General features: G+C 43.0%; 1 protein-coding gene across 1 annotated transcript; it reads left to right on the top strand.

The window, feature by feature from the left end:
• Positions 1–2,538: 2,538 nt before the first annotated feature.
• Positions 2,539–26,016, top strand: SPATS1 (spermatogenesis associated serine rich 1). The gene is made up of 7 exons (XM_079932786.1): positions 2,539–2,695; positions 10,116–10,263; positions 14,321–14,445; positions 16,204–16,365; positions 20,756–20,876; positions 22,076–22,138; positions 25,642–26,016. Exons 1-7 carry the CDS (start codon positions 2,569–2,571, stop codon positions 25,787–25,789), a joined length of 894 nt encoding a protein of 297 aa, XP_079788912.1. The 5' UTR covers positions 2,539–2,568; the 3' UTR covers positions 25,790–26,016.
• Positions 26,017–27,796: the final 1,780 nt, after the last annotated feature.

Below are 27,796 nucleotides of genomic sequence, written 5' to 3'. Positions count from 1 at the left end.
CGCCGCCCGGAGAACCCCTTAGGTGACTCCCGTGCCCTGCCAGACCTCGACCAGGCGCAGGAAGCATCCAAAACTTGCCCAAGGGATGAATGCATAGTGGCCCGGGAGGCTTTAAATCTGCAGAGTAACGGAAGGTTTACGAGCCCGCAGTACACCTAGGATGAGAGAGAGTTTCGGCTCTGCGATCTACCCGGCTGCCCCACGATCCCCGGACCAACAGGTCTTGATGTTTTGAAACCAGGTGATGCAGGTTAGAGGCCTGGTCTCTTTCTTTGCAGGAGGATGCAAATAGGAGAGGGGCTCAGCTCAGGCCATTTAAATCAACAATCCATCCACCCATTTATACATTCATTAAACAAATGGTTATTGAGCGTCTATATGTGCTAGGCACTGTGCTAGGTGCTTGGTATGTAGCAGGGAACAAAAGAGACAAAAATCTCTGCCTTCTTGGCATTACAACATTTTAATAACTACGCTGTTGCCCAGCTAACACTTCTATTAGAAATGTTACCTCTTCTACCATGGGATAATTAAACAGATAAAATGTGGTTTTAAAAGACACTTTAATAAGAGGAAATCATCAGGATATAATGTGAAATTTTGAAAAGCATTCTAGAAAGTTGTATATGTAGTTAATTTCCACTTATGTTAACATATATGTTGGGAATTCCCTGGCGGTCCAGTAGGACTCTGAGCTTTCACTGCCCCAGCCCGGGTTCCAACCCAGGTCGGGGGATTAAGATCCTGCAAGCCGCGTGTCGTAGCCAAAAACAAACAAACACACAAAAAACCCCAACAAAAACAAAACCAAAAACAGAAACACTTATGTGCGTAGAAAAAAGGACAGGGAGAAAATAACTCTTAAATATTAGTAGTGGTGTGGCAGGTTGTATTTTCTAAGATGGTTACAACAAGGTCCCCCACCCCCTAGGCTCTTCATACAATGTGACCTGGATTCTCCCAGTGAGAGGTGTAGTCAGAGTTCCCTCTCCTTACATCCATGGCTGTGGACGCTTCTGCCTGATTCTCCTGGGATGCTCCTATTTGGAACCCAGACGCCATGCTGTGAAGAAGTACATGGAAAAGCCATGCGTAGGAGATATGGCTAAAGCCCCAGCTGAGGTCCCAGTTTATGGTCAACACAAGTCACCAGACATATGAGTGAGAAAGGTCCAGCCACCTTCTGACTGCAACCACATGACCCCAAATGGAAATAGCCTAGCTTAGCCTAGCCAACCCCCAGAATCAGGAGATAATAATGATTGTTGTTGTTTAAAGCAATTTCGGGGCAATTTGTTATACAGAAATAGATATCCAGAAAAAAGTGTTTTATCTAGATTGTGGGATTATGAGTATTAACAATATTTTTTAATATTTTTCAAGATTTCTACAATGACCACTTTTGTGTAATAATCAGTAAAAAAAAATTTTCTTATAGTCACTAAAAAGATTATTAAAAATAAAAACACAGTCTAATTTTTTTTTTTTTTTTCACTTCACCAGGGGAGAAATTAGGCCAGAATTTGAATTGAGGGACTTAAACCAGACTTGGAGAAAAGCTTTGCCTGCACGTGATTACATGCTGGTAAGTATTAGTAAGATAAGTTTAAATTGGTATGATGGAGAGAGTGGTAGATTTGGAATAAGAAAACTTGGAAATGAATCTCAGTTTTCTGGCTGACCTTGAGCAAGCCCTTGCTCAAATTCAGCTTTCTATTTTGAAAAATGCAGCTGGCTGCTTAAGGAAGATAACATCCACCAGGGAGCCTGGCCCAGAAAAGGCGCTCTGAAGTGGCAGGTGATCTTGTCTAATCCAAGCCAATTATAAGCGGGCATCTGCAAGCTCTGTGGAGGGCTTATCCTTCACTGCCACCAGGGGCTACAGTCCCGATAATGAAAATTGCCTGGAGAAGAACCACAACTCTTAAAAAGAAAAGAAAAAAAATCCAGAAACACCAAGCCGCTTTTCCAGCGGTCCTTGCCCACGACGCCCCACCAAGGCTGGAGACTCTAGTTCTAACCCCTTCAAATGACTCCATCACGTGCGGAGGCCCAAAGAGCCCCGGGATACAGAGGGAGGAGGACCGGGAAGCCCAGCCTGGCCGGAAGCGGCGGCCTCGCGTTGCTGGGCAGGTGTCCTGGCAACTCCAGAACGCGCCGCCGCTGGAGGAGCAGGTGGCGGCGGCGTCCCTCTTGCCCTTGGCTCTTGGTTCCTCGGCCTGGCGTTCGACAGTTCGGCTGCCGGTTGGGGTTGGTGCGTTGATGTCGGCTGCATCCTCCTTGGAGGTCTCCGAGCGTAGAGCCAGGCCTCCCCTGGGGGAAGGGGTGGAAGGCCCATCTCGGTGGGCGGGGTGAGAACCCAGGGGAGCTCGGCGGGCATCCAAACCGGGAAACGCCCAATCAGGGGGAAGGAGGGAAGCTCTTATTAAGAGGCCAACCCTGCCCGCCTGACTTTCAATGGCCCGTGGAGTTTCTGTTTGTTTTGACTGATGCCTTTCTTACAAAGGTCTTTTCGTTGTCTCCAGGTTGCTTTTAATATTTAAAACCGACACATGCATAGCTCCGTCCATGGACACTGGAAACTGTCCACGGGGCTGTCGACTCCCCCCCATCTACACAGCGATCTGCAGCAGTGAGCTGGAGAAGGTTCAAGAGAAAGGAGACTCTGGCATGACCACAGGAGAGTGGAGATACAGTTGAGTTTAAGAAATCAGGAGGGCTGGGTGGGATTTGGTTGCCCTATCCAAGTACACTAGAGTGAGAAGGCATTTTTTAAAAATTAATTAATTTATTTTACTTATTGATTTTTGGCTGCGTTGGGTCTTCGTTGCTGCGTGGGCTTTCTCTAGTTGTGGTGAGCGGGGCCTCCTCTTCGTTGCAGTGCGCGGGCTTCTCATTGTGGTGGCTTCTCTTGTTGCGGAGCACAGGCTCTAGGCCCGCGGGCTTCAGTAGTTGTGGCGCACAGGCTTAGTCGCTCTGTGGCATGTGGGATCATTCCTGGACCAGGGCTTGAACTCATGTCCCCTGCATTGGCAGGTGGATTCTTAACCACTGCGCCACCAGGGAAGCCCAAGAGGGCATTGTTAAAGTTTAAAAGGAGGCTAGTTTGGGAGCATGTAAAAAGAACTACTTGTATTAATACTGTCTGTATTAACCGAAGATCTGATAAGGCAGAGAGCAGCATCAGACCCAAGATCTGATAAGGCAGAGAGCGGCATCAAAGCAGAGCTTTCATAAATGACCTCCCCGGATCTCCTAACAGCCAAGAGGTATATTACAAAGAGTAATGGGGGCCAGAGGTTTGACCTGCCCAGTGCTTCAGTCAATAAACGATGAAACTGGGATTTGACATGAGTCTTACGGTCTACAAAGCCCAGGCCCTTTCTTCTTCTTCTTCTTCTTTCTTTTCTTTGCTCATATATTAGATTTGTGGCATTGTGTATTGGCTGGGACAACTCAGGTGGAAATTATGAACACTTTAATGAAAGTTTTAAATTAAATAATGGATGGCATGATTGGTTCTTAAGGCTGAGGAGGATGTTAGGGAGCGTATTTGCCTTCAGAGAACAGTGCCATGGAGCAGAGCAGCCACAGTCTCTCAGAAAACCTCTGAGTGAGTACATACAGGTGGGTGGCCTTCATGCTGCAAAAAGGGATTGTAGAATGCTCTGTGTCTGCCCCATCAGATCTGAGCTTGGTCTCTGGTCTCCTGTGTTCCAGGTCTGTAATCTCTTAATTTGTAAGTGCTGGGAGAGGATGGAGGTATGATTTACTACCCACCTACAAGCGGGCGCCAGTAGAGCGGTAGGAGTTTGAGCCATTCATTGCCCAACGTGGCTAGTTCAGCAAGGAGAAAAAGGTTCTGGGATTCTAGCTTTAAGCTCCAGACCTTTCTGCAGTTTTCAGGTTGACCAGGGGGATAAAGGAGGGACCTGCTGTTTTAAGGGTGGGTGGAGGGGCTTCAGGTTTCTGAGTTAGGGGTACTGGAAGAGCACCAGCGTCTGAGATCTCCAGACCACATTAACCAAAGACCCATGGCTTCTTTTTCTGCCGGGTAGGTGTGTCTACTCAGGAGACCACATCTGAGCTCAGCTTCACGTGGAGCCCACGGGTTTCAGGAAGGAAAGGAGCTCCATGAACCAGCTGAGCATAACTGTGGGGATATATGCATTTTTCCAGCAGAGAGGGCCCACTGCTTTCATTAATTCTTGGGGGAGTCTGTGATCCAAAAAAGGGTTAAAAACCACCATCCTAGATCTTTAGTTTGTTTGTTGAGCAGATAAGCAGGGATGGGAAACTGAGTGTTTGGTTAAAGAGTACCCACATTAAGCTAACTTGGCTTGCTGTATTATTTTCTCCCCACCAGACAGCGCTATGGTGTAAATCTGCTGAGATGACAGTTGTGTGAAAGAGCCTTGGTTATGTAAGGTGTTATTCCTGCCTAAAGAAATGGAAATAATTATCGTGAATTCCACAGCTGTTACCGAAGAAACAGACTTTCTATCTTTTTTTAAAAAATTAATTAATTAATTTTTGGCTGTGTTTGGTCTTCCTTGCTGCGCGTGGGCTTTCTCTAGTTGCCGTGAGCGGGGGCTACTCTTTGTTGCGATGTGAGGGCTTCTCATTGCAGTGGCTTCCCTTGTTGAGGAGCACGGGCTCTAGGCACGCGGGCTTCAGTAGATATGGCACACAGGTTTAGTTGCTCCACGGCATGTGGGATCTTCCCGGAGCGGAGCTTGAACCTGTGTCCCCTGCATTGGCAGGCGGATTCTTAACCACTGCACCACCAGGGAAGTCCCAGAAACAGACTTTCTTCTAAACTTCTTTTTCTTTTCTGATTCCTTTCTAGTCATCAGAACCTTCTCTTGGTCCTTAAGGTTGGACCATCTTTTCATATTTCATAGAGTTTTAGCGACTTGTTAGGATTTTCTATCTTATGACTCACTGGATTTTAATTGCATTTGAGTAACAATTCTCAAGATGAATGGTGACCCTTTCGAGAAGGACGTTCCTTAGGTTACAGTGCCTCACCCCAGCCTACAGTGCTAGATAGAGAGGTGGGATACGCAATGGGAGCTGGGCACGACAGGTCATTGACTTGCTGAAAGTAACTCAATGTTACTCTACACAGTGGGAACATCAGTTTCAGAATGGGTGGGTTCAGACTTGCATTTCCAGTCCTCTTCTCCTACCTGAGGAGATGTGGAGGGGCAGCCTGAGGTCATGCTTAAGTGTCTCTAGGTCATGTTTGAGGCTGAATTACTACTAGGAAGACCTGGAAGTCAGCTGGCTCTGGAGAATGTGTCATTTGAGCAGAGCCACTGCTCTTCCTGCCCTGGCCGGTCAGACAAGTCTGCTCTTACAGCAACCATAGGCCACTTTCTAGAGTGTTGCCAGCATGAAACTTCTAAGCAAACAAAGAAATAGGCTACACTTGTAGATGTGATTTCAATGCATGCTACTCAAGGTCGCATAATACATTTACATTTTGCCCCTCAAATTAAAAAAACAAACCCCAAAATCTTGTGAGGGGCTCCCTCTGATACCATCCCTAGCAGCCAATCCCTGCTTTGATGAGCTCTCCTGTCCTCTAGTGGCCGATACAATATACAATATAAAATATTTCCGGGCTATGAAAAGGCAGCCCCTGTTAAAACCTCTGGGCAAATACTATCATAAGTAGATGCTATGATAAGTAACTCAGAACTGACATACAGGTCTCAACCTAGAAGACATCTCTGCCCTTGATCTTATTTTTTCTCTACATGTGTGGGTCCCTTCTGCATCCTTATACATACATTTCACACCTTTTTTCATAGATGTGTTTCTAGAAGTAGAACCTTGGATGAAAAGGGCACTTCTCATAGGCTTTGGAGGACGTAAATGGCCAATTTGCTCTTCAGTGAGATGGAGATATTTTCAGCAGCAATGTACAAGAATGCCATTTCTCCAAGCTGTGCCAGCTGTGGGTATTTGCAAAGTGATGGTGAATAATAGTATCTCATTTTAAGTTCAGCTCTTTTACTAATGTAAGGATGAACTTTTTTTTCCAAACGTACATAGGCTATTTGGGTGTGTGTGTTTAATGAATTACCTAATAATGTCTTTTGCCCATTTTTTTCTCTTGGGTATTTATTTTCATCTTACAAATGTTAAAAAACTCATACTTTGTCATGATTATTAACTCTTTTTCTTATCGTGTATGTTATAAATTTCCTCCCAGTTTAGAGTTTGCTATGGAAGTTTTAAATGTATATGTATTTAATCTATGCACTTTTCTTTTATTTTGCCTGTATTTGATATCTTTCTTAGAAATAACTTCCCCACTCTGACATTATGTAAACATTCGCTTATCATTTTTCAGGTATATCTTTTAATTTTTACATTCAAATTTATAATTCATTTGGAATTTATGTTGGGATAAGAGAGATTTCATTTTATTTTCATGCCAAATGATTAATTAGTTGTTCCAGCAATCTTTTTTGAATGATCTATCCTTTCTTCACTGAGATAAGATGCCACTGTTATCACATAAAATTTTATTCTATCTACATTTGCTATTCTATTGATTTATCTGTCAGGGTGTGTGTCAGTAACATTAAACTACATTTTATAAATTATACTCCATTGCTCTGTAACCTTGAGCAAGTTATTTGATATTTCTCGTACTCAATTTCCTTATGGGTAAAGTTATTTCTATTTTATTTGTAATTATGGCTTCTCTTTCATTTCTTATACTGTTTACCTGTATTAAGATTTTTTTCTTGAACTTTATCTACATTATTAGTTTTTCCATGAAGCCATAATTCTGATAATCTTCTTTATTTCATTCATTTCTGCTTTTATTTTATGATTTCTTTCCTTATCATTTTGAGGTGTTTGCCTTTTCCCCCCTTATTCCTTGAATTGAAAGCTTAGGTCATTAATTTTGGAATCTTTGTTTTTTAACACTATAACCTGTTACTTGTAAGATAGATATTTTTCACAGTTTGTGTCTCTGAAATTGGATTGGTCTTACCAGTGCTGTGGGCCCAGTAGCCCATGTGAAGTAACTGTCATAAACTTTGCTGGATGAGCACTGAATAATGGAGGCGTGAGGTCAATTTAGGTGGAAAATGTGACCTTTAGGGGGTTGAGTTGAAAAGTGATTCAGTAATCAGACTTTTGAATGTAAGGTTTAAGAATGCCTTCACCAATTTAATTTATTTATTTATTTTGTGGTACGCGGGCCTCTCACTGCCGTGGCCTCTCCCGCCGCGGAGCACAGGCTCCGGACGCGCAGGCTCAGCGGCCATGGCTCACGGGCCCAGCCGCTCTGCGGCATGTGGGATCTTCCCGGACCGGGGCACGAACCCGTGACCCCTGCATCGGCAGGTGGACTCTCAACCACTGCGCCACCAGGGAAGCCCCTTAACCAATTGATTTTGCTTATATTTTCCTTCTTTAAATATGCACACGAGTGATATGTGATTAAAATCTATATCTAAGTAAGTCTGAAATGGTGCTTCAATACGTATTAAGTAAAAGTCCTAAGTGATAAAGCATGTGTCATAATTTAATTGGCAGCCTCTGTTCTTTGTGGTACATAGAATAGTAATATTATTACAGTGTCTTACATTCAGTAAAATACAGTTGATGCATTTAAGGTTCTAGGTTCTAATTACTGCTTTAGTTGAATCCCACAGTTTTGATATATTGTACATATGTCATTGATCATTAAGTACCTCATGAGTTCCGTTATGTTTTCTTCTATCATATGGAATATTTAGAGGTGTGGTTTGAGTTTCCAAGCTTATGGATGTTTTTTGGCTGTCTTTTTATTATGGATTTCTAATAGTATTGCATTGTGGTCAGAGAGTGTGGTCTGTGTTGTATTCGTTGACACCACATTTGTGGTTCCGTGTCCGGGGCTGCTGCGGACCTGTGCTCTCTCTTCACAGCTTTGCCCTCCACTGGGCTCCCCTGCATCCCAGCTACTCACCCCTCAAGCAACCAGTTGGCCCTCATGTACCGAGGGCTGCTCTAGGCTCTGTGCCATGTTCCAGAGCAGCTCTTCCCACACTTGGCTGACTCTGAGAATCACCTGAGGTGCTTCTTTTTATTTTTTTAAATATTTATTTATTTATTTGGTTGCACCGGGTCTTGGTTGGGCCACGCAGGCTCCTTAGTTGTGGCATGTGAACTCTTAGTTGCGGGACGCATGCGGGATCTAGTTCCCTGACCAGGGATTGAACCTGGACCCCCTGCATTGGGAGCACAGAGTCTTATCCACTGTGCCACCAGGGAAGTCCCCTGAGGTGCTTCTTAAACATACTGATTCTCGGGTTGTCCCCTGTAGGTCTGGGTCAGAGCCCTGGAATCTGCATGCTGAACAAGTGCCTCAAGGTGATTTTCATGACTGGACACATATAGGGAGTCAGGAAGAGGGACAGGATAGAATGCAGGGCAGTGATGGAACTGGGCTTGAAGAGGAGGAAGTTCACTGCCAAGCATGAGCCTAAGAGGTAGAGGGAGACTTATTAAAAATGTGGGTTCCCAGGCTTCACCACACGAGATTCCAGTTTGATGGGTCTGTAATGGGATTTGGGAATCTGTATTTTTAAATTACTTATTATATTTTTTGTTATTTTGTTTTTGTTTATCTTCCTTCCCCCAACCGCATCTTTTTTTCTGTTAACTCTGTATGCAACAGTCCTTACCCTGAGACACCCCAGGATGGGGGTATTGTGAGGGGAGGAAGTAGCTCAGCTGGCCTTGAAACTTTGTAGAGCCACAGGCAAAGTCCTCTTAAGAGTACAGGGTTTGGTGGTAGGGTTGGGACTTGACAAAGGTGGAAAAAATATGATTCGCTTGATAGATGAATTTGAGAGGGCGTTGATAGGAAACGAATAAAGAATTGGCTAAGGGTCAATTCCTCTGACAGATGGTGGGAATTTGCCCAGGTGCCTGGCATATGCCACATACATGTGAATCATGATACTGTGTAGGTGGAACAGCAGTCAGTCTAAAAATGTACTCCAGAGTCAGAGAAGTCCGACTCTTGTTTCTTAAAATTCTCCTATAACTGAGAGCTTACATTTTATCTGTGGAGCATCTGTGCTCTCTGAAGGTGTGCATAAAGAAGTGCAATATCCAGTCATCTGATTTTTTTTTAAGTGACTGGACAACGCACACACCTATATAAAATGATGAGAGAACAGATTGACTTTCGCATAGGAGTCATTGTACAGCAGAGTGAAGACGGTGGGTGTGCTTCTCTATCTGACTGTCCTTGGGTTTCAGGACTTGTAATCGTGGGTGGTTGGGGAGTTATAATGCTTTGCCATTTATTCACTCAAACATTTATTGAGTATCTATTTGTGCCAAGCACTGCTCTGAGTGCTACTAAGATGAATAAGATACAGTCTGGTGGGGGAAGATGTGATATAAAAGAATGATGACACTGCGGTGGGAGGGGAACCCGTAGAAGTTCTGAAGACAGTTCTTTGGATTGTGATCACCAGCTATACTCGCTAGTCTTTCTATGAATAAATCCTTTGGGGAATTTTCTTGAGATGCTCAATACAATGTACAGTGATACATAGCTCAATTCAGACCTTCTTTCTTCCACTTAGTTTAGTTAGAGTAGGTGAACTATGTGGCCGGGGGACAAGCAATCTAACACAGAAGTTAGCCTTTTTAGACTTTAGTGTTATAGGAGCTGTGATCCAACCTGGGCCAACATGTTTATTTTCTATGTGGTCTTGGTTGCTCAACATTCTGAGCCTCAGTTTTCTCATCTGTAAAATGGAAGGATAAGTAATACTTCTGTCTGTGCGTTGTTATGAGAATTAAATGAGATAATGTGTGAAGATGTTAACACAATCTCAAGTATACAGTAAATGCTCAAACTTTTTTTTTTTTGGCTACGCCATGCAGCCTGTGGGATCTTAGTTCCCTGACCAGGGATTGACCCTGGGCCATGGTGGTAAAAGTGTGAGTCCTAACCACTGGACTGTCAGGGAACTCCCACAAATGTTATTTTTTAAAAAGAAATTATTTATCATCTAGGAAACAAGATAAAGTGGGAGGTATTTTCATGAATGTAATCAAATGGTGATATCTATGTGTTGCAGGTACTAAACTCAATTATTTTCTGGAATCTAAGGGATGCTTTGCCAACATAATGTCCTCTGGCAGAAGTGTCAGCCCCTCATCTTCTATTGAAACAGGCCTAAGCGTCAGTGGGCCTTTCAGCCCCGGCAGAGGGTCTGTTCACCCAGAGTAAGTAAGGGTCCAGGGAAGAGCTGTAAACGCTGGGGTCAATTCTGACCAGGGGGCCAACAGTCTGAGGGGTGGTGTGACATATTTGGCAAGAGCATGGATTCTGGAGCCAGACTGGGTTCAAATCTTACTCTGTCACTTGGCATCTGAGTGAATTTGGGCAAATTACTTCACCTCCCTGGTGAAGCTTTCTTATCTGCAAAATGGGGGTAATACTTCACAGTTGTGAAGATTAAATGAGGTAATACATACACTGTAAAGAGATTAGAAGACTCCCTGGCATACAATACAGGCTGTGCAAGTACTGGCTATTATGAAGGTGAAATTAAACTACATATTTTTTGGGAATACATACATACACAGGTGGTAAATCTTAAAGAAAATCAAAGAAATGATTACCATAACAGTCAGAGTCAGGACAGTGGTTACCTCTCTGGGAAAGGAACACACAGATGGTTTTTGGGGAGTGGGAGGAAAGGGCTGGCCATGCTTTATTTCTTCTCGTGGATGTTGGCCTTAAAATTATTTGTAAAACTATTTAGAAAAAAAGTATTCTGTACTTTGTTTATATTTCTTTTATGGTCAAATGTTTTGAAAACCTTTTTCTAACAATTTTTGTTATAAAGAAAGTAATTTAAGTTTGTTGTAGAAATTTTGAAAATATAAAAAACAGTATTAAAAATAACAGTCACAATAATCTTATCTCTTAGGGAATCAATGTTAACATTTTATTTTTTTATATGCATGAGAAAAAATTGATTTCTTTCTTATGCATAGAAATATGTATTTATTTTTCACAATTAATATCATATTATACTACTTTTTTGCAAAACCTGCTTTCTCCAACTCTGCATTTACTCACTCTTCCACAATCATCTGTTTATCTGTCCATGTCCTCTTCCCCTTGAGCCTAAGCTCCCGAGAGCAGGGACTGTTTGGATCCCCAGTGTCTAGAGCAATGCCTGCCACAAAATGTACTAAGCTAAATGTTTGTTGAGTAAAACAAAGTAGGTGGATATTTCTAAAGTTCTTTCGGAAAGTTTCCTTTATCCTTGCAATCTTTTCTACACAGTTTGTTTGGCAAACACAAATACATAAAAAGTATTTAGAAGAGACATATTTCACCCCAGTGTCAAAATTATCATACGCTTTGAACTGGGAGGGGGACTCTGAGTTGTTGCATTTTTGCTCTATCTGCACACTTCAAAAGTTCAAAGTTATTAGTGTAGATATGTTTATTAAAAACTAGAGATCGAGGACTTCCCTGGTGGCGCAGTGGTTAAGAACCCGCCTGCATGGACTTATATATACTACCAAATGTAAAATAGATAGCTAGTGGAAAGCAGCCCCGCATAGCACAGGGAGATCAGCTCGGGGCTTTGTGACCACCTAGAGGGGTGGGATAGGGAGGGTGGGAGGGAGACGCAAGAGGGAAGAGATATGGGGATATATGTATATGTATAACTGATTCACTTTGTTATACAGCAGAAACTAACACACCATTGTAAAGTAATTATACTCCAATAAAGATGTTAAAAAAAAAAAAAGAATCCGCCTGCCAATGCAGGAGACACGGGTTCGAGTCCTGGTTCGGGAAGATCCCACATGCCGCGGAGCAGCTAAGCCCGTGTGCCACAACTACTGAGCCTGCGCTCTAGAGCCGGCAAGCTGCAACTACTGAGCCCACGCGCCACAACTACTGAAGCCGGTGTGCCTAGAGCCCGTGCTTCGCAACAAGAGAAGCTACCGCAATGAGAAGACCGCGCACCGCAACGAAGAGTAGCCCCCGCTCGCCGCAACTAGAGAAAGCCCGTGTGCAGCAACGATGACCCAACGCAGCCAAAAATAAATTAAAAATAATAATGAGAATAATAAAATAGATTAAAAAAAAACAAAGTAGAGATCGAGCTATACAAGACTTGTGAGTTATGGAACTCGGGTTCTTTATGACTTTTAGGCAACATAGTCTAGACTTAACCTGGAGATCCAGCTCTGCCTCTGTCTGGGGTGTGTTTTATCGTTAGCTGCCTTGAGGGCCCATTTCCCTTGCAAATGGAAATGATTCTATTGGCCCCACCTATATCACAGGATGTTTGTAGGGAGCAAACAAGACTATCAGTATGAAGTTGGTTTGAAACGATTCAAATATCAGGGTGATGTAATATTATGAAAAAAGATCCTGTGACTTGATAACAGTTAACTACATCTGAAAGCATTGTCCAAGGCCGTCTATCAAATGCAAGGCCACTTAGACCGGAAGTGATTGCTTTTTCTGTTGACACAATAGTTTGCTGTAGGCCTTTTTAACTGCCAAGAAGTTAGGCACTAAACATAATGCTCTGTTATTACAGCCATTTCAGTCTAGGTTTGTTTTTGATTATTTCTGCCTCTTCTCTTTATACTGACTGATTTTTTTCTTTCCAGTCAATGGTTTAATTGAAAACGTATCTTTTTCGGTAACAGTTTTATTTGAAGCATAATTCACATACCATATAATTTACCGGTTTAAAGTGTACAAGTCAGTGGTTTTTAGTGTATTCACAGAGTTGTGCAATCATTACCGCAGTCAATTTTAGAACATTTTTGTCACCCCCCAAAAGCATCCTGTACCCTTTAGCAGTCACCCCCATGTCCCCTATCCCCCCAGCCCTGGAAACCACTAACCTCTATTTTATCTCTATGGATGTACCTGTTCCGGGTGTTTCATATAAATTGAATCACCGGTATCTGGTCTTTGGTGTCTGGCTTCTTTTATTCAGCCTAATGTTTTCAAGGTTCAGTCATGTTGTAACATGTATCAGTATATCACGCATTTTTAATTTTTATTTAATTTATTTATTTATGTTTTAATTTTTATTTTTATATTTATTTATTTGGCCACACCGCATGGCTTGTGGGATCTTAGTTCCCTGACCAGAGATCGAACCCAGGCCCTCGGCAGTGAGAGCACAGAATCCAAACCACTGGACTGCCAGGGAATTTGCATCATTCATTTTTTTAAAAATTGTGGTAAAAATTATGTAACAGGACGTTTGCCACTTTATCCACTTTAAGTGTACAATTCAGTGGCATTAAGTTATACTTACACTGTTGTGCAACTATCACTACTAACTATTTTCAAAACATTTTCATCACCCCAAACAGAAAACTCTGTGCCCATTAAGCAATGATTCTCCATTCTCCCCTCTCCCCATTTCCTGGTACTCTACTCTAATCTAATCTACTTTCTGTCTCTATGAATTTACCTATTCTAGATATTTCATATAAGTGGAATAATACAATATTTGTCCTTTTGTGTTTGGCTTATTTCACTTAGCATAATGTTTTCAAGATTCTTCCATGTCGTAGAATATATCAGAACTTCATTCCTTTTTATGTCTGAATAATATCCCATTGCATGTATATGCTACATTTTATTTATCCATTCATCTATCAATGGACATTTGGGTTATTTCCACCTTTTGGCTATTATGAGTAATGGTGCAATGGACATTCTTGTATAAGTATCTGTTTGAGGGTCTGTTTTCAGTTCTTTTGGGTATATGCCAGGGGTGGAATTGCTGGGTTATATGATAATTTTTTAAAAATATTTATTTATTTGGCTGCATTGGGTCTTAGTTGCAGCATGTGGGATCTTTGTTGCAGCATGCAGGATCTTTTTTTTCGTTGCAGCGCATGGGCTCTTTGTTGCGGCGCATGCGCTTCTCTAGTTGCGTCATGTGGGCTTAGTTGCCCCACAGCATGTGGGATCTTAGTTCCCTCATCAGGGATCGAACCCACGTCCTCTGCATTGGAAGGTGGATTTTTAACCACTGGACCACCAGGGAAGTTCCTCGATAATTCTATATTTAACTTTTGGACACTAAACTGTTTAAGCATGCACCTTTTGAATATATTTCAGTCCCCTCAAATTGTGAATATATAAATTATATGTTCATGGACTTTTATCGAGGAGTAGTCTAAGTTCTCATACATGAGGGGAATTCTAGCGTAAGATCAGCTTCTAACTTCCAATTTAAGCACATTGAAGAATCTAATCCTTCTGCTTCCTTTCCAGCCCTGCTGCAGATTCGGATCTGAAATCCTCCTCCTCACATTCTGATCGCTCCTCTGAAACCTCACTGCCTGAAGCCCAAAAGGATAAATATCACCAGGAATTCAGCCTGCTTAAGTTGCAGACAAGTAAGTCATAGGTCCTCCTCCACTCCCAGGGTCTTTGCAGAAGGCTGCCATACTGTTGGATGCCATTCACTGAAGGCCCATTAGGTGCCAGGCATTCAACACACTTCACCTCTAATTCTCACAACAACTCTGCTGGGCAACTATTTTTATGTGTTTTGCAAAAATAAAATGCTTTTATGTAAAAACCATAAATGTACTGTAGCAAAATACTAAAACAATAAATAAGTATGTAGAGTATAAAAACCCATACCCCAATATTCTCCAATAATCTTCCCATTCTGCCCAATAGCTGTGAAGAGTTTGATATATATTCTTTGAGAATTTTGAAATATATATATGTATGTATACGTTTATATATATGTATGTTTGTATATATATATATTTATTGCTTGTAATATACCACCATATTTTCACTAGTAGAAAATAATACACAAATTATTTTCACTCAAAGTAAATAGATCATGGACCTCTTTCTTTGTCAATACTTATAGACCGGGGCTTCCCTGGTGGCACAGTGGTTGAGAGTCCGCCTGCCGATGCAGGGGACACGGGTTCGTGCCCTGGTCCAGGAAGATCCCACAGGCCGCGAAGTGGCTAGGCCCATGAGCCATGGCCGCTGGGCCTGTGCGTCCGGAGGCTGTGCTCCGCAACGGGAGAGGCCACAACAGTGAGAGGCCCGCGTACTGCAAAAAAAACCACAAAAAACAAAAAACATATAGACCTATGTGGCTAATACAGACCTACCCATTTTACACAGAAGGAAACTGGGGCTTGGAGAGATTCAGTCCCCCATATGAGTACACGAACCTAGGAAATGAAGGGATGGGATTAGAACCCAAACTTGCTTGCTTCCAAAGCCTGTGTTCCTTCTCGGCCACCAAAGAGCACAAGAGTTTCTTAAGCAACCCTAGAGCTGTCAGGAGATCTTTTATTGTTTAAAATCACTTTAGCCGTTTTACAGGAAAAGGGTCAAATGAGGAAACAGAGACACTGAGAGGTCCAGTAACTAGCCTAAGGTCTCACAGCAGCCTTTCTCCTTGGTCATAATCGTATGTACACATTTCCCTGTGTCACTGTAGTGCATGCATGTGCCACTCTTGCTGCCAACGCCATGTATCATCCGGTTAAGATGCCATGGGTGTTCCAGCCCTTCCCTGGTTGATGGGCATTCTGTTCTTCCTACACACTTATTAGAGAAAGGTTGGATTGTAGGTGGTTGTAAAACTGTCTCTGAGCTTCCTAACCCATACATCACTTCCAACCATAAAACTGGCTTTATTTTTTTTTTTTTTGCGTTATGTGGGCCTCTCACTGTCGTGGCCTCTCTCGTTGCAGAGCACAGGCTCCGGACGTGCTGGCTCAGCGGCCACGGCTTATGGGCCCAGCCGCTCCGCGGCATGTGGGATCCTCCCGGACCGGGGCACGAACCCGTGTCCCCTGCATCGGCAGGTGGACTCTCAACCACTGCGCCACCAGGGAAGCCCTATTTTTGAAGGGGAGGGTAAAAAGGGAAAAAAAGAGAGCCCTCTTAGATAGCTTTCTTCCTACTTCCCTGCCTTTTGTGCCTAGTTCCACAGAGTCTGACACTGCCCTCGATGTAGAACCATGGAATTATACACGTTACACACATTATAGCCAGATAGAACTATACACATTATAGCCAGATAGTGCCTGGGGGGCGGTTCACAGTGTTTTGTCATCCAACTACATTGTGACGCTGGGAGCAGTGCTGATGGAAGGATTTCTGATGTCTTGCAGAAGATGGGCAGCGTCCTGAGTGGACATTTTACCCAAGGCTTAGCAGCAACATCCACACCTACCATGTTGGAAAGCAGTGTTTCTTCAACGGGGTCTTCCTCGGCAACAGGAGGTCTCTATCAGAGAGGACGATGGACAAGTGCTTTGGGAGGAAGAAATATGGTAATGTTTTCCTCCTGGACCTTAACTATGCAATGTTCAAAAATACTCCTGAGTCATGATTCTGCAGGCCCAGCATCACGTGGCTGGGGGCAGCCCTGCGGGGTCACCAGGTCACCCAAGTGCAGCCAGGAAGATAGGAAAGTGAAGGGGATGGTTGGCAGATTGCACTTTTTGGCATAGAACTCACAACATATGCTGATCTACATTTTTGTTTTTCTCTGGATTTCATAAAATGCTAATGTGACATTTAAGTCATCAGATAAGTTCTCTCAGATACTTATTAATAGAAACCTCCACTGAAGTCCGAGGAAAATAATTCAGGTTTTAATTAAATGCTGCCTGTCATATGCATTTAAATCGTACTTTAGATTCTCTTTTTTTTAAAAGTGCATTCTTTTTTAAAAATATTAATTAGTTAATTTATATTTCGGCTGCGTTGGGTCTTCGTTGTGGTATGCGGGCTTCTCATTGCAGTGGTATCTCTTGTTGCGGAGCATGAGCGCCGGGCACCAAGGCTTCAGTAGTTGCAGCACGTGGGCTCAGTAGTTGTGGCACGTGGGCTCAGTAGTTGTGGCACGTGTGCTCAGTAGTTGTGGCTCACAGGCTTTAGAGTTCAGGCTCAGTAGTTGTGGCACACGGGCTTCATTGCTCTGTGGCATGTGGGATCTTCCCGGACCAGGGCTGACTTCCCGCTCCTAATTGAGATGCAGCCATAGGGTGGAACAGGAAGGATTTATTTTTTAATTTTTATTTATTTATTTATTTTGGCCACACTGCGCAGCTTGTGGGATCTTAGTTCCCCAGCTAGGGATTGAACCCCGGGCCACAGCAGTGAAAGCACAGAGTCCTAACTACCGGACCGCCAGGGAATTCTCAGGAAGGATTTATTTAACTGGTTTATGTATGAAAACAACTGAGAAAAATCAAGAAGGGATTAAGTTTAGCTTTCTGTTGCTTAGGCATGCTCTTGGCTACAAGTAAGAGAAAAATCAAATTATCACAGACTTAAATCATAAGATGTTTATTATGTAATTAACAAGAAGCTTCGACAGCTAGGTGACCTATATAGTCTGGTTGCCCAGTGATGTCATCAAAGATGTAGGCTCGTTTTGTTTCTTTTTGTGTGTGTGTTACCATTCTTCGTAGTGTTGGATTTTCTTGTCTTGATGCTTGTCACCTTATGGTCACAAGATAACTGTCGCAGTTCCAAGAATCATTTTTATATTCAAGACATGAAAAAGAGGAAAATCTCTTGTTGCCTTCCCCTTTTAGAAGGAAGGAAAAGTTTTCCCATATGGTCCTTGGGAAACTTCCTTCCACTCGTGTCTCACTGGCCAGAACTGGGCCAACTGCAAGTACCTATCAAAAGTAAATGAGATTATCATGATGATCCAGATCCTAACCCTAACCCATCACTTCCCTCCTAACTCGAAAGTAAACATTGTCCTGAATTTTGTGTTTATTATTCCTTTTCCTCCCTCCCTCCCTCCCTCCCTCCCTCCCTTCCTTCCTTCCTTCCCTTTACTGTTTTTATTGTCTTGTCTTCCCAACTAGATAAGATTCCCTATTCTCTAACCTTGAATTTTCCAGATTAAAAAAAAAAAATTGGGGGCTTCCCTGGTGGCGCTGTGGTTGAGAGTCCACCTGCCGATGCAGGGGACACGGGTTCGTGCCCCGGTTCGGGAAGATCCCACATGCCGCGGAGTGGCTGGGCTCGTGAGCCATGGCTGCTGAGCCTGCGCGTACGGAGCCTGTGCTCTGCAATAGGAGAGGCCACAACAGTGAGAGGCCCGCGTACCTAAAAAAAAAAAAAAAAAAAAATTGGGATGCGGATGGTATTAGCCTAGTCCTAATTTCAAATAATAATAACAACTGCTACCATTTCTTTTTTTTTTTTTTTGGCCATGCCATGTGGCATGTGGGATATTAGTTACCTGACCAGGGATCGAACCTGAGCCCCCTGCAGTGGAAACGCAGTCTTAACTAACCACTGGACTGCCAGGGAAGTCCCCATTTCTTTTTTTTAAGCATTACGTGGGTATACTATTTTTATTTATTGACGTTTAAATTTCACCATTAAATATGGAACAGAAGTATATGCTGGCCCTATGTTCAGATTTTTGAAATAAAGATAAATGGATAGATAGCTTTAAGGGTGCAACATACTAAACATTGCACAATATATATTAAACAACTTAGATTATACCTTTATACATTTTAGTAGCACAAGTATAGGGATAAGCCATGCAGTTGAAGGAAAAACCTGTTCAGGACTGAACAGAGAGGTCCTTGGTTGCTGACAGAATCTCCCCTTGACTTCAGACTTGAGACAAACCAAGGAGTCTGTCAATATACAAAAACCACTGAATTCAGGACAAACAGTAGCCACTGGGTAGATGCTAAGGAATTGGCTCTTGCTAATTCGGATTGTGGGGACCAGTCTGAAGGGTTGGCTGGATGCTGGAAATGCTGCAGCCCAAGTCCAGGATCTGTAGATTAGAAGAGCAGTCTAGAGACAGAATGGTTAGTGCATTCTTCAAAAAGCTCTGGTTTTCCAAACAAGTTCCTAGGATACTTTCCCCAAACAGGGTGCTACCATTTCTTGAGTGCTGATTATGTATACAGATTATTCTCATTCAGTACTCATGATAGCTATGCAAAGTAGACATTTGAAATAAACAGTTTATAAATGAGGATTCTAAGGCTTAGGGAAGTTAAACTGCCCAAGGGCACAGAACTAGAAATTGCAGAACTGAATTTGGACTCATGGACTCAGGCGTGACTGATTTCACAGTTCAAGCCCTTCTCACCACTTCTTATTGTCACCTGACCTTTACTTGTCAGTACCCTGGTTTGGGTTTCAAAAGATAGGGTCACTCCACTCTCCTTGCTTTGAATCCTCAGCATTTCATCCTCAGGAAGCACTCAATGTACAGATGTAGTTGATGTTATTTCCCTGCACTTAAGAGCTAATAAAAAGTTTAGCTGAAGAGTCTTAGCTATTGAAAAGGGTTTTGAAAGAGTAAAACATAGAAAATTAAAAAATCAAGTACTCCAGTAACTCAAAGTACTTCCACCAATTGTGCAAATGGCTTTTCTGAGTTAGCTAGAGAAATTTGGGCAGGTAGGAAACAGCTTATTCAAAATCTTCCCCAGCTCTCCCTTTGGCTTGTATCTTGTGAGTACAGGTGAATGGAGCAATATCAAAACAAGCATTTAAAAATTAAGAAGAGGGTCCTGTTCATTGGGTGTGTGAGCAAAGAAGGAGGTTGTGCTTCCAGCCATGCATCCTTGCTTCTGATCCCAAGGTGGTTAGTCTTGCAGTCCAGGATTATTCCCTTAGGAGATGCATCTGGTGTAAGAGGTGCAGATTTAAACGACCATCCTGTACCAGGCTGACTCCATGTGGTTAGTTACTTATTCCTGGGGCGTTGGAAGCGGCTGGGTTGGGTGTCAGAGCATGGGCTGAGGAAGCAGCGTTTGCTCAGCATCAGTAGACTTTTTCGTGACTCCTCTTCACCAGGAAGGCCACCTCCTACTGCTACACTACCCTAGTCTTTGAGTCAGAAGGAGTAGCAGAGCCCTTATTAGTTGATTTCCTCCTGAGACCCAGTCGGAGAGGCAGAGCCCCAATTAGAGCTGCTAATCCCGGAGGGATTCAGGGATTCAAAGTGCACTAATGTTCAGGAATGAAAAGATTTCAAGTCAGAGTTCATGCTAATCATTTCAGATACTTTTGATTCACCATTCATTTTAAACCAAAACATCCCATCCAAACCTAAGCTATTCTTCTTTCCCAGGGTGAGGTAATCATAACAACACCTTTTATTAATTAATTAATTTATTTTTGCTGTGTTGGGTCTTCGTTTCTGTGCGAGGGCTTTCTCTAGTTGTGGCAAGTGGGGGCCACTCTTCATCGTGGTGCACGGGCCTCTCACTCTCATGGCCTCTCTTGTTGTGGAGCACAGGTTCCAGACGCGCAGGCTCAGTAGTTGTGGCTCACGGGCCTAGTTGCTCCGCGGCATGTGGGATCCTCCCAGACCAGGGCTTGAACCTGTGTCCCCTGCATTGGCAGGCAGATTCTCAACCACTGCGTCACCAGGGAAGCCCAACAACACCTTTTAAAAAACGTCTCAAACATAGGCTCGTACTTTATTTGTTTTTTTAAATCTGTTTTTTTACAATTTATTTTTAATTTTATTTTATTTTAGGCTCACACTTTTCATCTCTTCAAGGTGAGACAATCACAAACAGAACATTAAGATACCTATATGTACCTCATAACAAAACACTAAATTATCCTGTTTCCATTGTCATGTCAATTCTTATGGCAAATCTGTGGATCATCTTCAGCCCTTTTTATGATTTTGTTTTCAAACTCCATTCACAGTTATTGATCCCAGGAATGGAATCCCAAAGGTAACTCCAGGAGATAATCCATATATGTATCCAGAACAGAGTAAAGGCTTCCACAAAGCAGGATCAACTCTCCCGCCAGGGAATTTTTCAATGTAAGTGTATGTTAATACTAGGGTTATTTAGTTAACTTTAAAGGAATTGTATTTCTTTCTACTACATATAAATTATATTTTACAAGGGGTGAATCTCAACAAGACATATTTGGTGAGAATTTCTAAAAAAATCTGTACCTAGTTCCTTAGTGTATGCACATGTACATGTGTGTAATTGAAATCATACACAGGATCTTGACTACAAAAAGGTGGTTGTTAATTTTGTTCCTGTTATTATCAACAACTATGAAGACTTCAATTTTCATACTGAATCAGATTGTTGATTAGCGACTACCATTTGGATTGACTTGTACTTGCAACTAAGCATTGAGGAGAAATGGAGGGTCATTAAATTAAAAGAGAAAACAGTTGATATAGTACATTAAAAATATTTAAAAAAAATCAATCATGATCCAAAGAAAACAAAACCACTAATTTGAAAAGATACGTGCACCCCAATGTTCATAGCAGCATTATTTCCAATAGCCAAGATATGGAAGCAACCTAAGTGTCCATCAGCAGATGAATGGATAAAGAAGATGTGGTATATGTACACAATGGAATATTACTCGGCGGTAAAAAAGAACGAAATTTTTGCCATTTGCAACAACATGGATGAACTTGGAGGGTATTATGCTTAGTGAAATAAGTCAGACAGAGAAAGACAAATACTGTATGATATCACTTATATGTGGAATCTAAAAAGTAAAACAAACTAGTAAATATAACAAAACAGAAACAGACTCACAGATATAGAGAAAAAACTAGTAGTTACTAGTGGGAGGGAGAGGGGCAAGACAGAGGTGGGGACTAAGAGGTACAAACTACTATGTATAAAATAAATAAGCAAAAAATAAATAAATAAGCAACAAGGACATATTGTACAGTACAGGGAATATAACTGACATTTAATAAGAACTATAAATGGAGTATAACCCTTAAAAATTGTGAATCACTATGTATACACCTTAAACATATTGTAAATCAACTATACCTCAATAAAAATTAATCATGTTTGTTTTAATGATGTTTACTAAAAATGGTAAAAAAATAATAAGAATTATGGCCCTTAACAGTTTTGAAGCCCATACGTAACAATTAAAACCAGAAAATAAGACATTTTATTGAACACAATGATGTATTGATCTCTTTGCCGTAGAAACCACACCAATCTTATGGTTGCCTTTTCTGTTTTTCAGAATGCCTTATGAAAAGAAATTTGATACATTTATTCCACTTGAGCCTCTTCCACAAATTCCCAAGTGAGTTCTCTCAGCATGTTTCATATTATCCTATCTTTATGAAAATATCAATTGTTTATTTTCTCCTATGGAGGAGCTCATAGACACCTAACACATAGGGACCTTTTGAATCCCAGCAGGTGGGTGAGGCAGTTTGAATGGAGGGTTTTTGGTTTCGAAGGTCAAGTGTCTGTGGAGTCTGGCAGCTGGGCTGCTCACATCTTCAACGGGTATGATTGACAAATACCAGATGCCATGTGTAGTCCTAGGTGTGCACTGTGAGGGGTTTGATGTGGAGCAAAAAGTCAGGGTCCCTGCTTTCCAAAACATAAGACTTTGTTAGAAAAGACAGGGCTTTCCCTGGTGGGGCAGTGGTTGAGAGTCCGCCTGCCCATGCAGGGGACACGGGTTCAAGCTCTGGTCCGGGAAGATCCCACATGCCACAGAGCAGCTAAGCCCATGTGCCACAACTACTGAGTCTGTGCTCTAGCCCGAGAACCACAACTACTGAAGTCCACGCACCTAGAGGCCGTGCTCTACAACAAGAGAAGCCACCGCAATGAGAAGCCCGCACACTGCGATGAAGAGTAGCCCCTTCTCACCACAATTAGAGAAAGCCCGCACACAGCAATGAAGACCTAATGCAGCCAAAAATAAATAAATAAATAAATAAATTTATTTTTAAAAAAAAGAAGAAAAGAAAGGCATATGCTTAAATGAGTGCAGCCAGGGAGGACGGTTAGAGTTTGAAGAGGTAGAGAGCAAGCTATTGGAGTATTTCTGTATTTGAGGGAAGTATCACTCCTCTGATCTTATATGTTAGCTCAGCTCCATTCTGAACCTTATACATTTTGATATGCAGGTTATCCTTATTTTTTGAAGAATTCTGCAGTTCGCATTGGTACTTTCCTTTTGGTTAAAGAATTCCTTAATAGATAGATTTTGAATTTCCAGGTAAGAGAGCTTTTTGGTTTTTATTTTGTAATTCATTTTTACTTTTATCACCTTGTGATCAGAAAATATTGTTTTTATTATTTTTACTTTATGGAACTTATCAAAATTTTCCCTGTGATCTAATATACGTTCGATTTTGGGACTCTCTCCGCATGCATCTGAAAGTACATTCTATTTCATCAGGATTCGAAGTTAGATACATACCCAGAAGATTTATCTTATTGATTATTCTGTTTAGTCCCTATATTTTCTTACTCATTTTTGTCCACTCATTTTGTCCACTTGGATCAAGAGTTGTTGTGTTATAATGTCCCAATATTAGTGTGTTTCTATCTTTATTGTTTTTTTTAATAGATTTCTTTTTTTAAAAAAAAAAATAAATTTATTTATTTATTTTTGGCTGCGCTGGGTCTTCGCTGATGCATGCGGGCTTTCTCTAGTTGCAGAGAGCGGGGGCTAATCTTTGTTGCAGTGCGCAGGCTTCTTGTTGCGGAGCACGGGCTCTAGGCGCGCGGGCTTCAGTAGTTGTGGCTCACGGGCTCGAGAGGGCAGACTCACTAGTTGTGGTGCACCGGCTTAGCTGCTCCGCGGCATGTTGGATCTTCCCAGAATAGGGCTCGAACCTGTGTCCCTTGCATTGGCAAGCGGACTCCCAAACACTGTGCCACCAAGGAAGCCCTATCTTTATTGTTAATTGTAGCCATTAGCATTATAAAAATATCTTTCTTTTTCTCATTTAATGCATTTGTCCTATGTTATACCTAGCCAGATATTAAGATTACAACTCTTACTTTGTTTTGTTTGCATTTGACTAATATTTCTTTGCCCATTCTTAGACTTTCAAATCACTTTGTTTTAGGTCTTTCTCTCAGACAAAGAATTGGATTTTGCTTTGTGAGCCAATTTGAAAATTTCTTTTCTTTAAGAGGTGAATTAGGGCCATTTGCATTTATTGATTTGACAGATTTGATTTCAATTCTATCATAATAGTTTATGTTATATGTATTATGTGTATTATATTTACCCTGAGTCTTTCACTGTTTTCTTTGATTATTTCAACAAAAGTTAAAAAATTGTTTCTTCTGATGTTTAGGAATGCTTGTGTTCTTATCCTGCTGGTTCTTTATGCTAATATCTTTCTATATTGCTGTTCGTCCTGCTTTTCTTTCTGGCCACTGCCTCACGGCATGCAGGATCCTTAGTTCCCTGACCAGGGATTGAACCTGTGCCCCCTGCAGTAAAAGCACAGAGTCTCTTTTTTTTTTATACTTTATTATTATTTTTTTTTTAATTTTAATTTTATTTATTTATTTTTGGCTGTGTTGAGTCTTCATTGCTGTGCATGGACTTTTCTCTAGTTGCGGTGAGCGGGGACTACTCCTCGTTGCAATGCACGGGCTTCTCATTGAGGTGGCCTCTCTTGTTGCGGATCATGGGCTCTAGGCGCTCAGGCTTCAGTAGTTGTGGCTCGCGGGCTCCAGAGTGCCGGCTCAGCAGTTGTGGCGCATGAGCTTGGATGCTCCGTGGCATGTGGGATCCTCCCGGACCAGGGTTCAAACCCATGTCCCCTGAATTGGCAGGCGGATTCTTAACCACTGCGCACAGAGTCTTAATCACTAGACCGCCAGGGAAGTCTGTCGTCCTGCTTTTCTTACTTGGGCTTCTACTATTGGGTTGTCAGCTTTAAATGATAACCATTACTCCCACCTATTGCTATGTGTGGTAATACTCCAGCAGGTTTATCAGGGTATTTTCTCAATCATGATGCACTTCTCCCTAAAAACATGAAAATTTTAGCTGCCAAAAGGTGAAAACATTCTTCGTCTTCCTGCTCTGACTCATCCCAGGAACCTTACTTCCTGGTACCTCTCAGAACCCACACGCTGCAGCCCAGCATATGCCCTTTCAAATCTCAACAGACCTGGGAGGACGCTGGGTGTCTGTATTAGCTGAGGTCCCGGCAGAAAGCAGAGGCACACTCAGGTGGGATTCTGAAGACAGTTTAATGAAAGGACTGTTTACCAGTGTGTGGGCAGGTTGAGGAAACTCACATGGGAGGGCGGAGCACCCAGGGGCTCCCACCAGTGGGAAACTCTTACTACTCCTAGATCTGAACAGCAGGAGGAGGGCCCATGGTTCATAGAGCAGCAGGAGATGGAGAAGGGCTGTCTGAAAGGACCTGCGGCAGAGGAGAATACAGCGGCTCCAGAATTGGGGTACCTCAGGAGATAGGGTGGGAGCTCAATAAGACATACCCCAACCTCTGTCTTTCCACCTTCTGATCTCCTGTTGGTGCCTCCCATTAGCCAAGCCCAGCTCAAAGGTGGGGGCAGGGAGGAGTCAAGGTGATGCAGGCTACTGGGGTCAACTTCTTGGGTAGAGAGGGATACAAAAGAGATCTGGGTTTGGGGCGGGGGCAAATGGTGAAGACTAACACGGTGTTTGATTTTGATTTTTTGCAGCATGGGAGGCCTTCTTACTTTTGGAGGATGTAGTGCCTTGTCTGCTGAAGGTGTTTGTAAATTTTGCATCAGACAAACTCAACTCAGGGTATTGTTTTCTTCCCACAGCTTGCCTTTCTGGGTGAAGGAGAAGGCCAACAAGCTGAAGAATGAGATAAGAGAAGTTGAAGAGCTTGACAGTTGGCAGCCAGCGGTCCCCTTGCTACAGAGTTTGCTACCTGTTGGTGGGTCAAAGAACCTTCAAAAAGTAGCATAGGGGGCTTCCCTGGTGGCGCAGTGGTTGAGAGTCCGCCTGCCGATGCAGGGGACACGGGTTTGTGCCCCAGTCCGGGAGGATCCCACATGCCACGGAGCGGCTGGGCCCATGAGCCGTGGCCGCTGGGCGTGTGCGTCCGGAGGCTGTGCTCCGCAACGGGAGAGGCCACAACAGCGAGAGGCCCATGTACCGCCAAAAAAAAAAAAAGTAGCATAAAAACTGGAGGCAAGCCCAGAAGAGCAGGCTTTTGAGAGGCTTCACAATGGAGACGAGAGAGGCAGAGAGCCTCTCCCAGAGTGGATGGTGACCTTTTCCCTGAGATGGCCCTTGGGCAGATGTCATGGCCATGTGTCACCGTGTGTGGTTGAGAACTGTTAGTCTTGTAATGGAGCACAGCCTTTAACTCCGTGCCTCTATCCACAGGTTCTTTGGACTTTCCAAGACAATCTTGAACAGGAACAGGTCCAGGAAGCAAGCACTGACTGTCCTCTGGAGAGCCTTTTCCTGTTAATTGCTTCTGTTGGTGCGACTGTTCTAAATCAAATGTTTGACTTGGATGCAGAATCACTGTGTTTTGCCTCTTTTAACTTTTTTGTTTTGGCGGCGCTGCACGGCTTGTGGGATCTTAGTTCCCCGACCAGGGATTGAACCCGGGCCCTCCGCAGTGAAAGTGCAGAGTCCTAACCACTGGACTGCCAGGGAATTCCCTTAAGTTTATATTTTGAAAACTGTCAAACTGATAGAAAAGTTGCGAGAATCATACAACAAACAGACACCTACATAGTCTTCACCTAGAGTCTACAATTAACATTTGTCTAGAGTTGTACACATTCTCTTTTTCTCATATTATTATTTTGCTCAATATTACTATCAATTTTGATAAATATATTTATTTATTTTTGGGTGCGTCGGGTCTTTGTTGCTGTGCATGGGCTTTCTCTAGTTGTGGCGAGCAGGGGCTACTCCTCGTTGCGGTGCGCGGGCTTCTCATTGCAGTGGCTTCTTTTGTTGCGGAGCATGGGCTCTAGGCGCGCGGGCTGCAGTAGTTGTGGCTCATGGGCTCTAGAGCGCAGGCTCAGTAGTTGTGGCGCACGGGCTTAGTTGCTCTGCGGCATGTGGGATCTTCCCAGACCAGGGCTCAAACCCGTGTCCCCTGCATTGGCAGGCGGATTCTTAACCACTGCGCCACCAGGGAAGTCCCTTCTCAATTATTTGAGAGTGAGTGGCAGACATCATAACCCTTTACTCCTACATACCTATATACTTCAGTAGGTATCTCCTAAGGTCAAGGGTAATCTTGTGGTTCACTGAGAACCTGATAGCTGTGCGGGGCTGACATCTGGGACATTTAGGAGTGCCCATCTGAGTGCAGGGCACCACTTGGTCCTGCCCAGCCCCTGATGAGACCAGGCCTGCTGCCTCCACGGGGTCTTTGGACTCATTCCCTCTCCCTTGACCAGCCTTGACCTTGGCTGGTTTGGCCACACATTGCCCCCTGCCTTGGCCCCTCTCACATCTTTATGCCCTGTGACTTTTCTTCCCGTCTGGGCCTGAAACGCACTGAACAGGCCCCATCCCTTGCAGTAAGGAGCTCTGACCCTGATTTAGCACATCTACTGGCCAAGTTCCCAGTGGACTCTGGGGAAGGACTGGGAGCCCATTTGAGATGCCTTCTGTCCTTCCAACACTGGGGAACTCCAGGAGGGGTTGTGGCCTGAGCCTCCCTGGGGGATGGGGCGGCCACTACTGACTTGAAGAGTCAACACTGAGGCTCCCAAACCTGGACTTTGTAAGAAATACATGCAAATTAATCATTTCTTGGTGCACATGGAGGGACCCTGCCTCATATCAAAAGAAGTCAAAAATCCCAATGGCTTGTTTTCCGAGGAAATGTGTATGTTTCTACCAAGTATGGAGAGGGTGTGAGGGCACCTTCCAGTGGTGATGGTGTGAGCATGGGAGTGATCATCTGGCTAGAAATGTGTTCTATTGGCTGAGCGCAGTGTG

The sequence above is a fragment of the Stenella coeruleoalba genome (assembly GCF_951394435.1).
Source record: "Stenella coeruleoalba genome assembly, chromosome: 10".
Lineage (NCBI taxonomy): Eukaryota > Metazoa > Chordata > Mammalia > Artiodactyla > Delphinidae > Stenella > Stenella coeruleoalba.
This window is presented reverse-complemented; position numbering and strand designations above follow the sequence as displayed.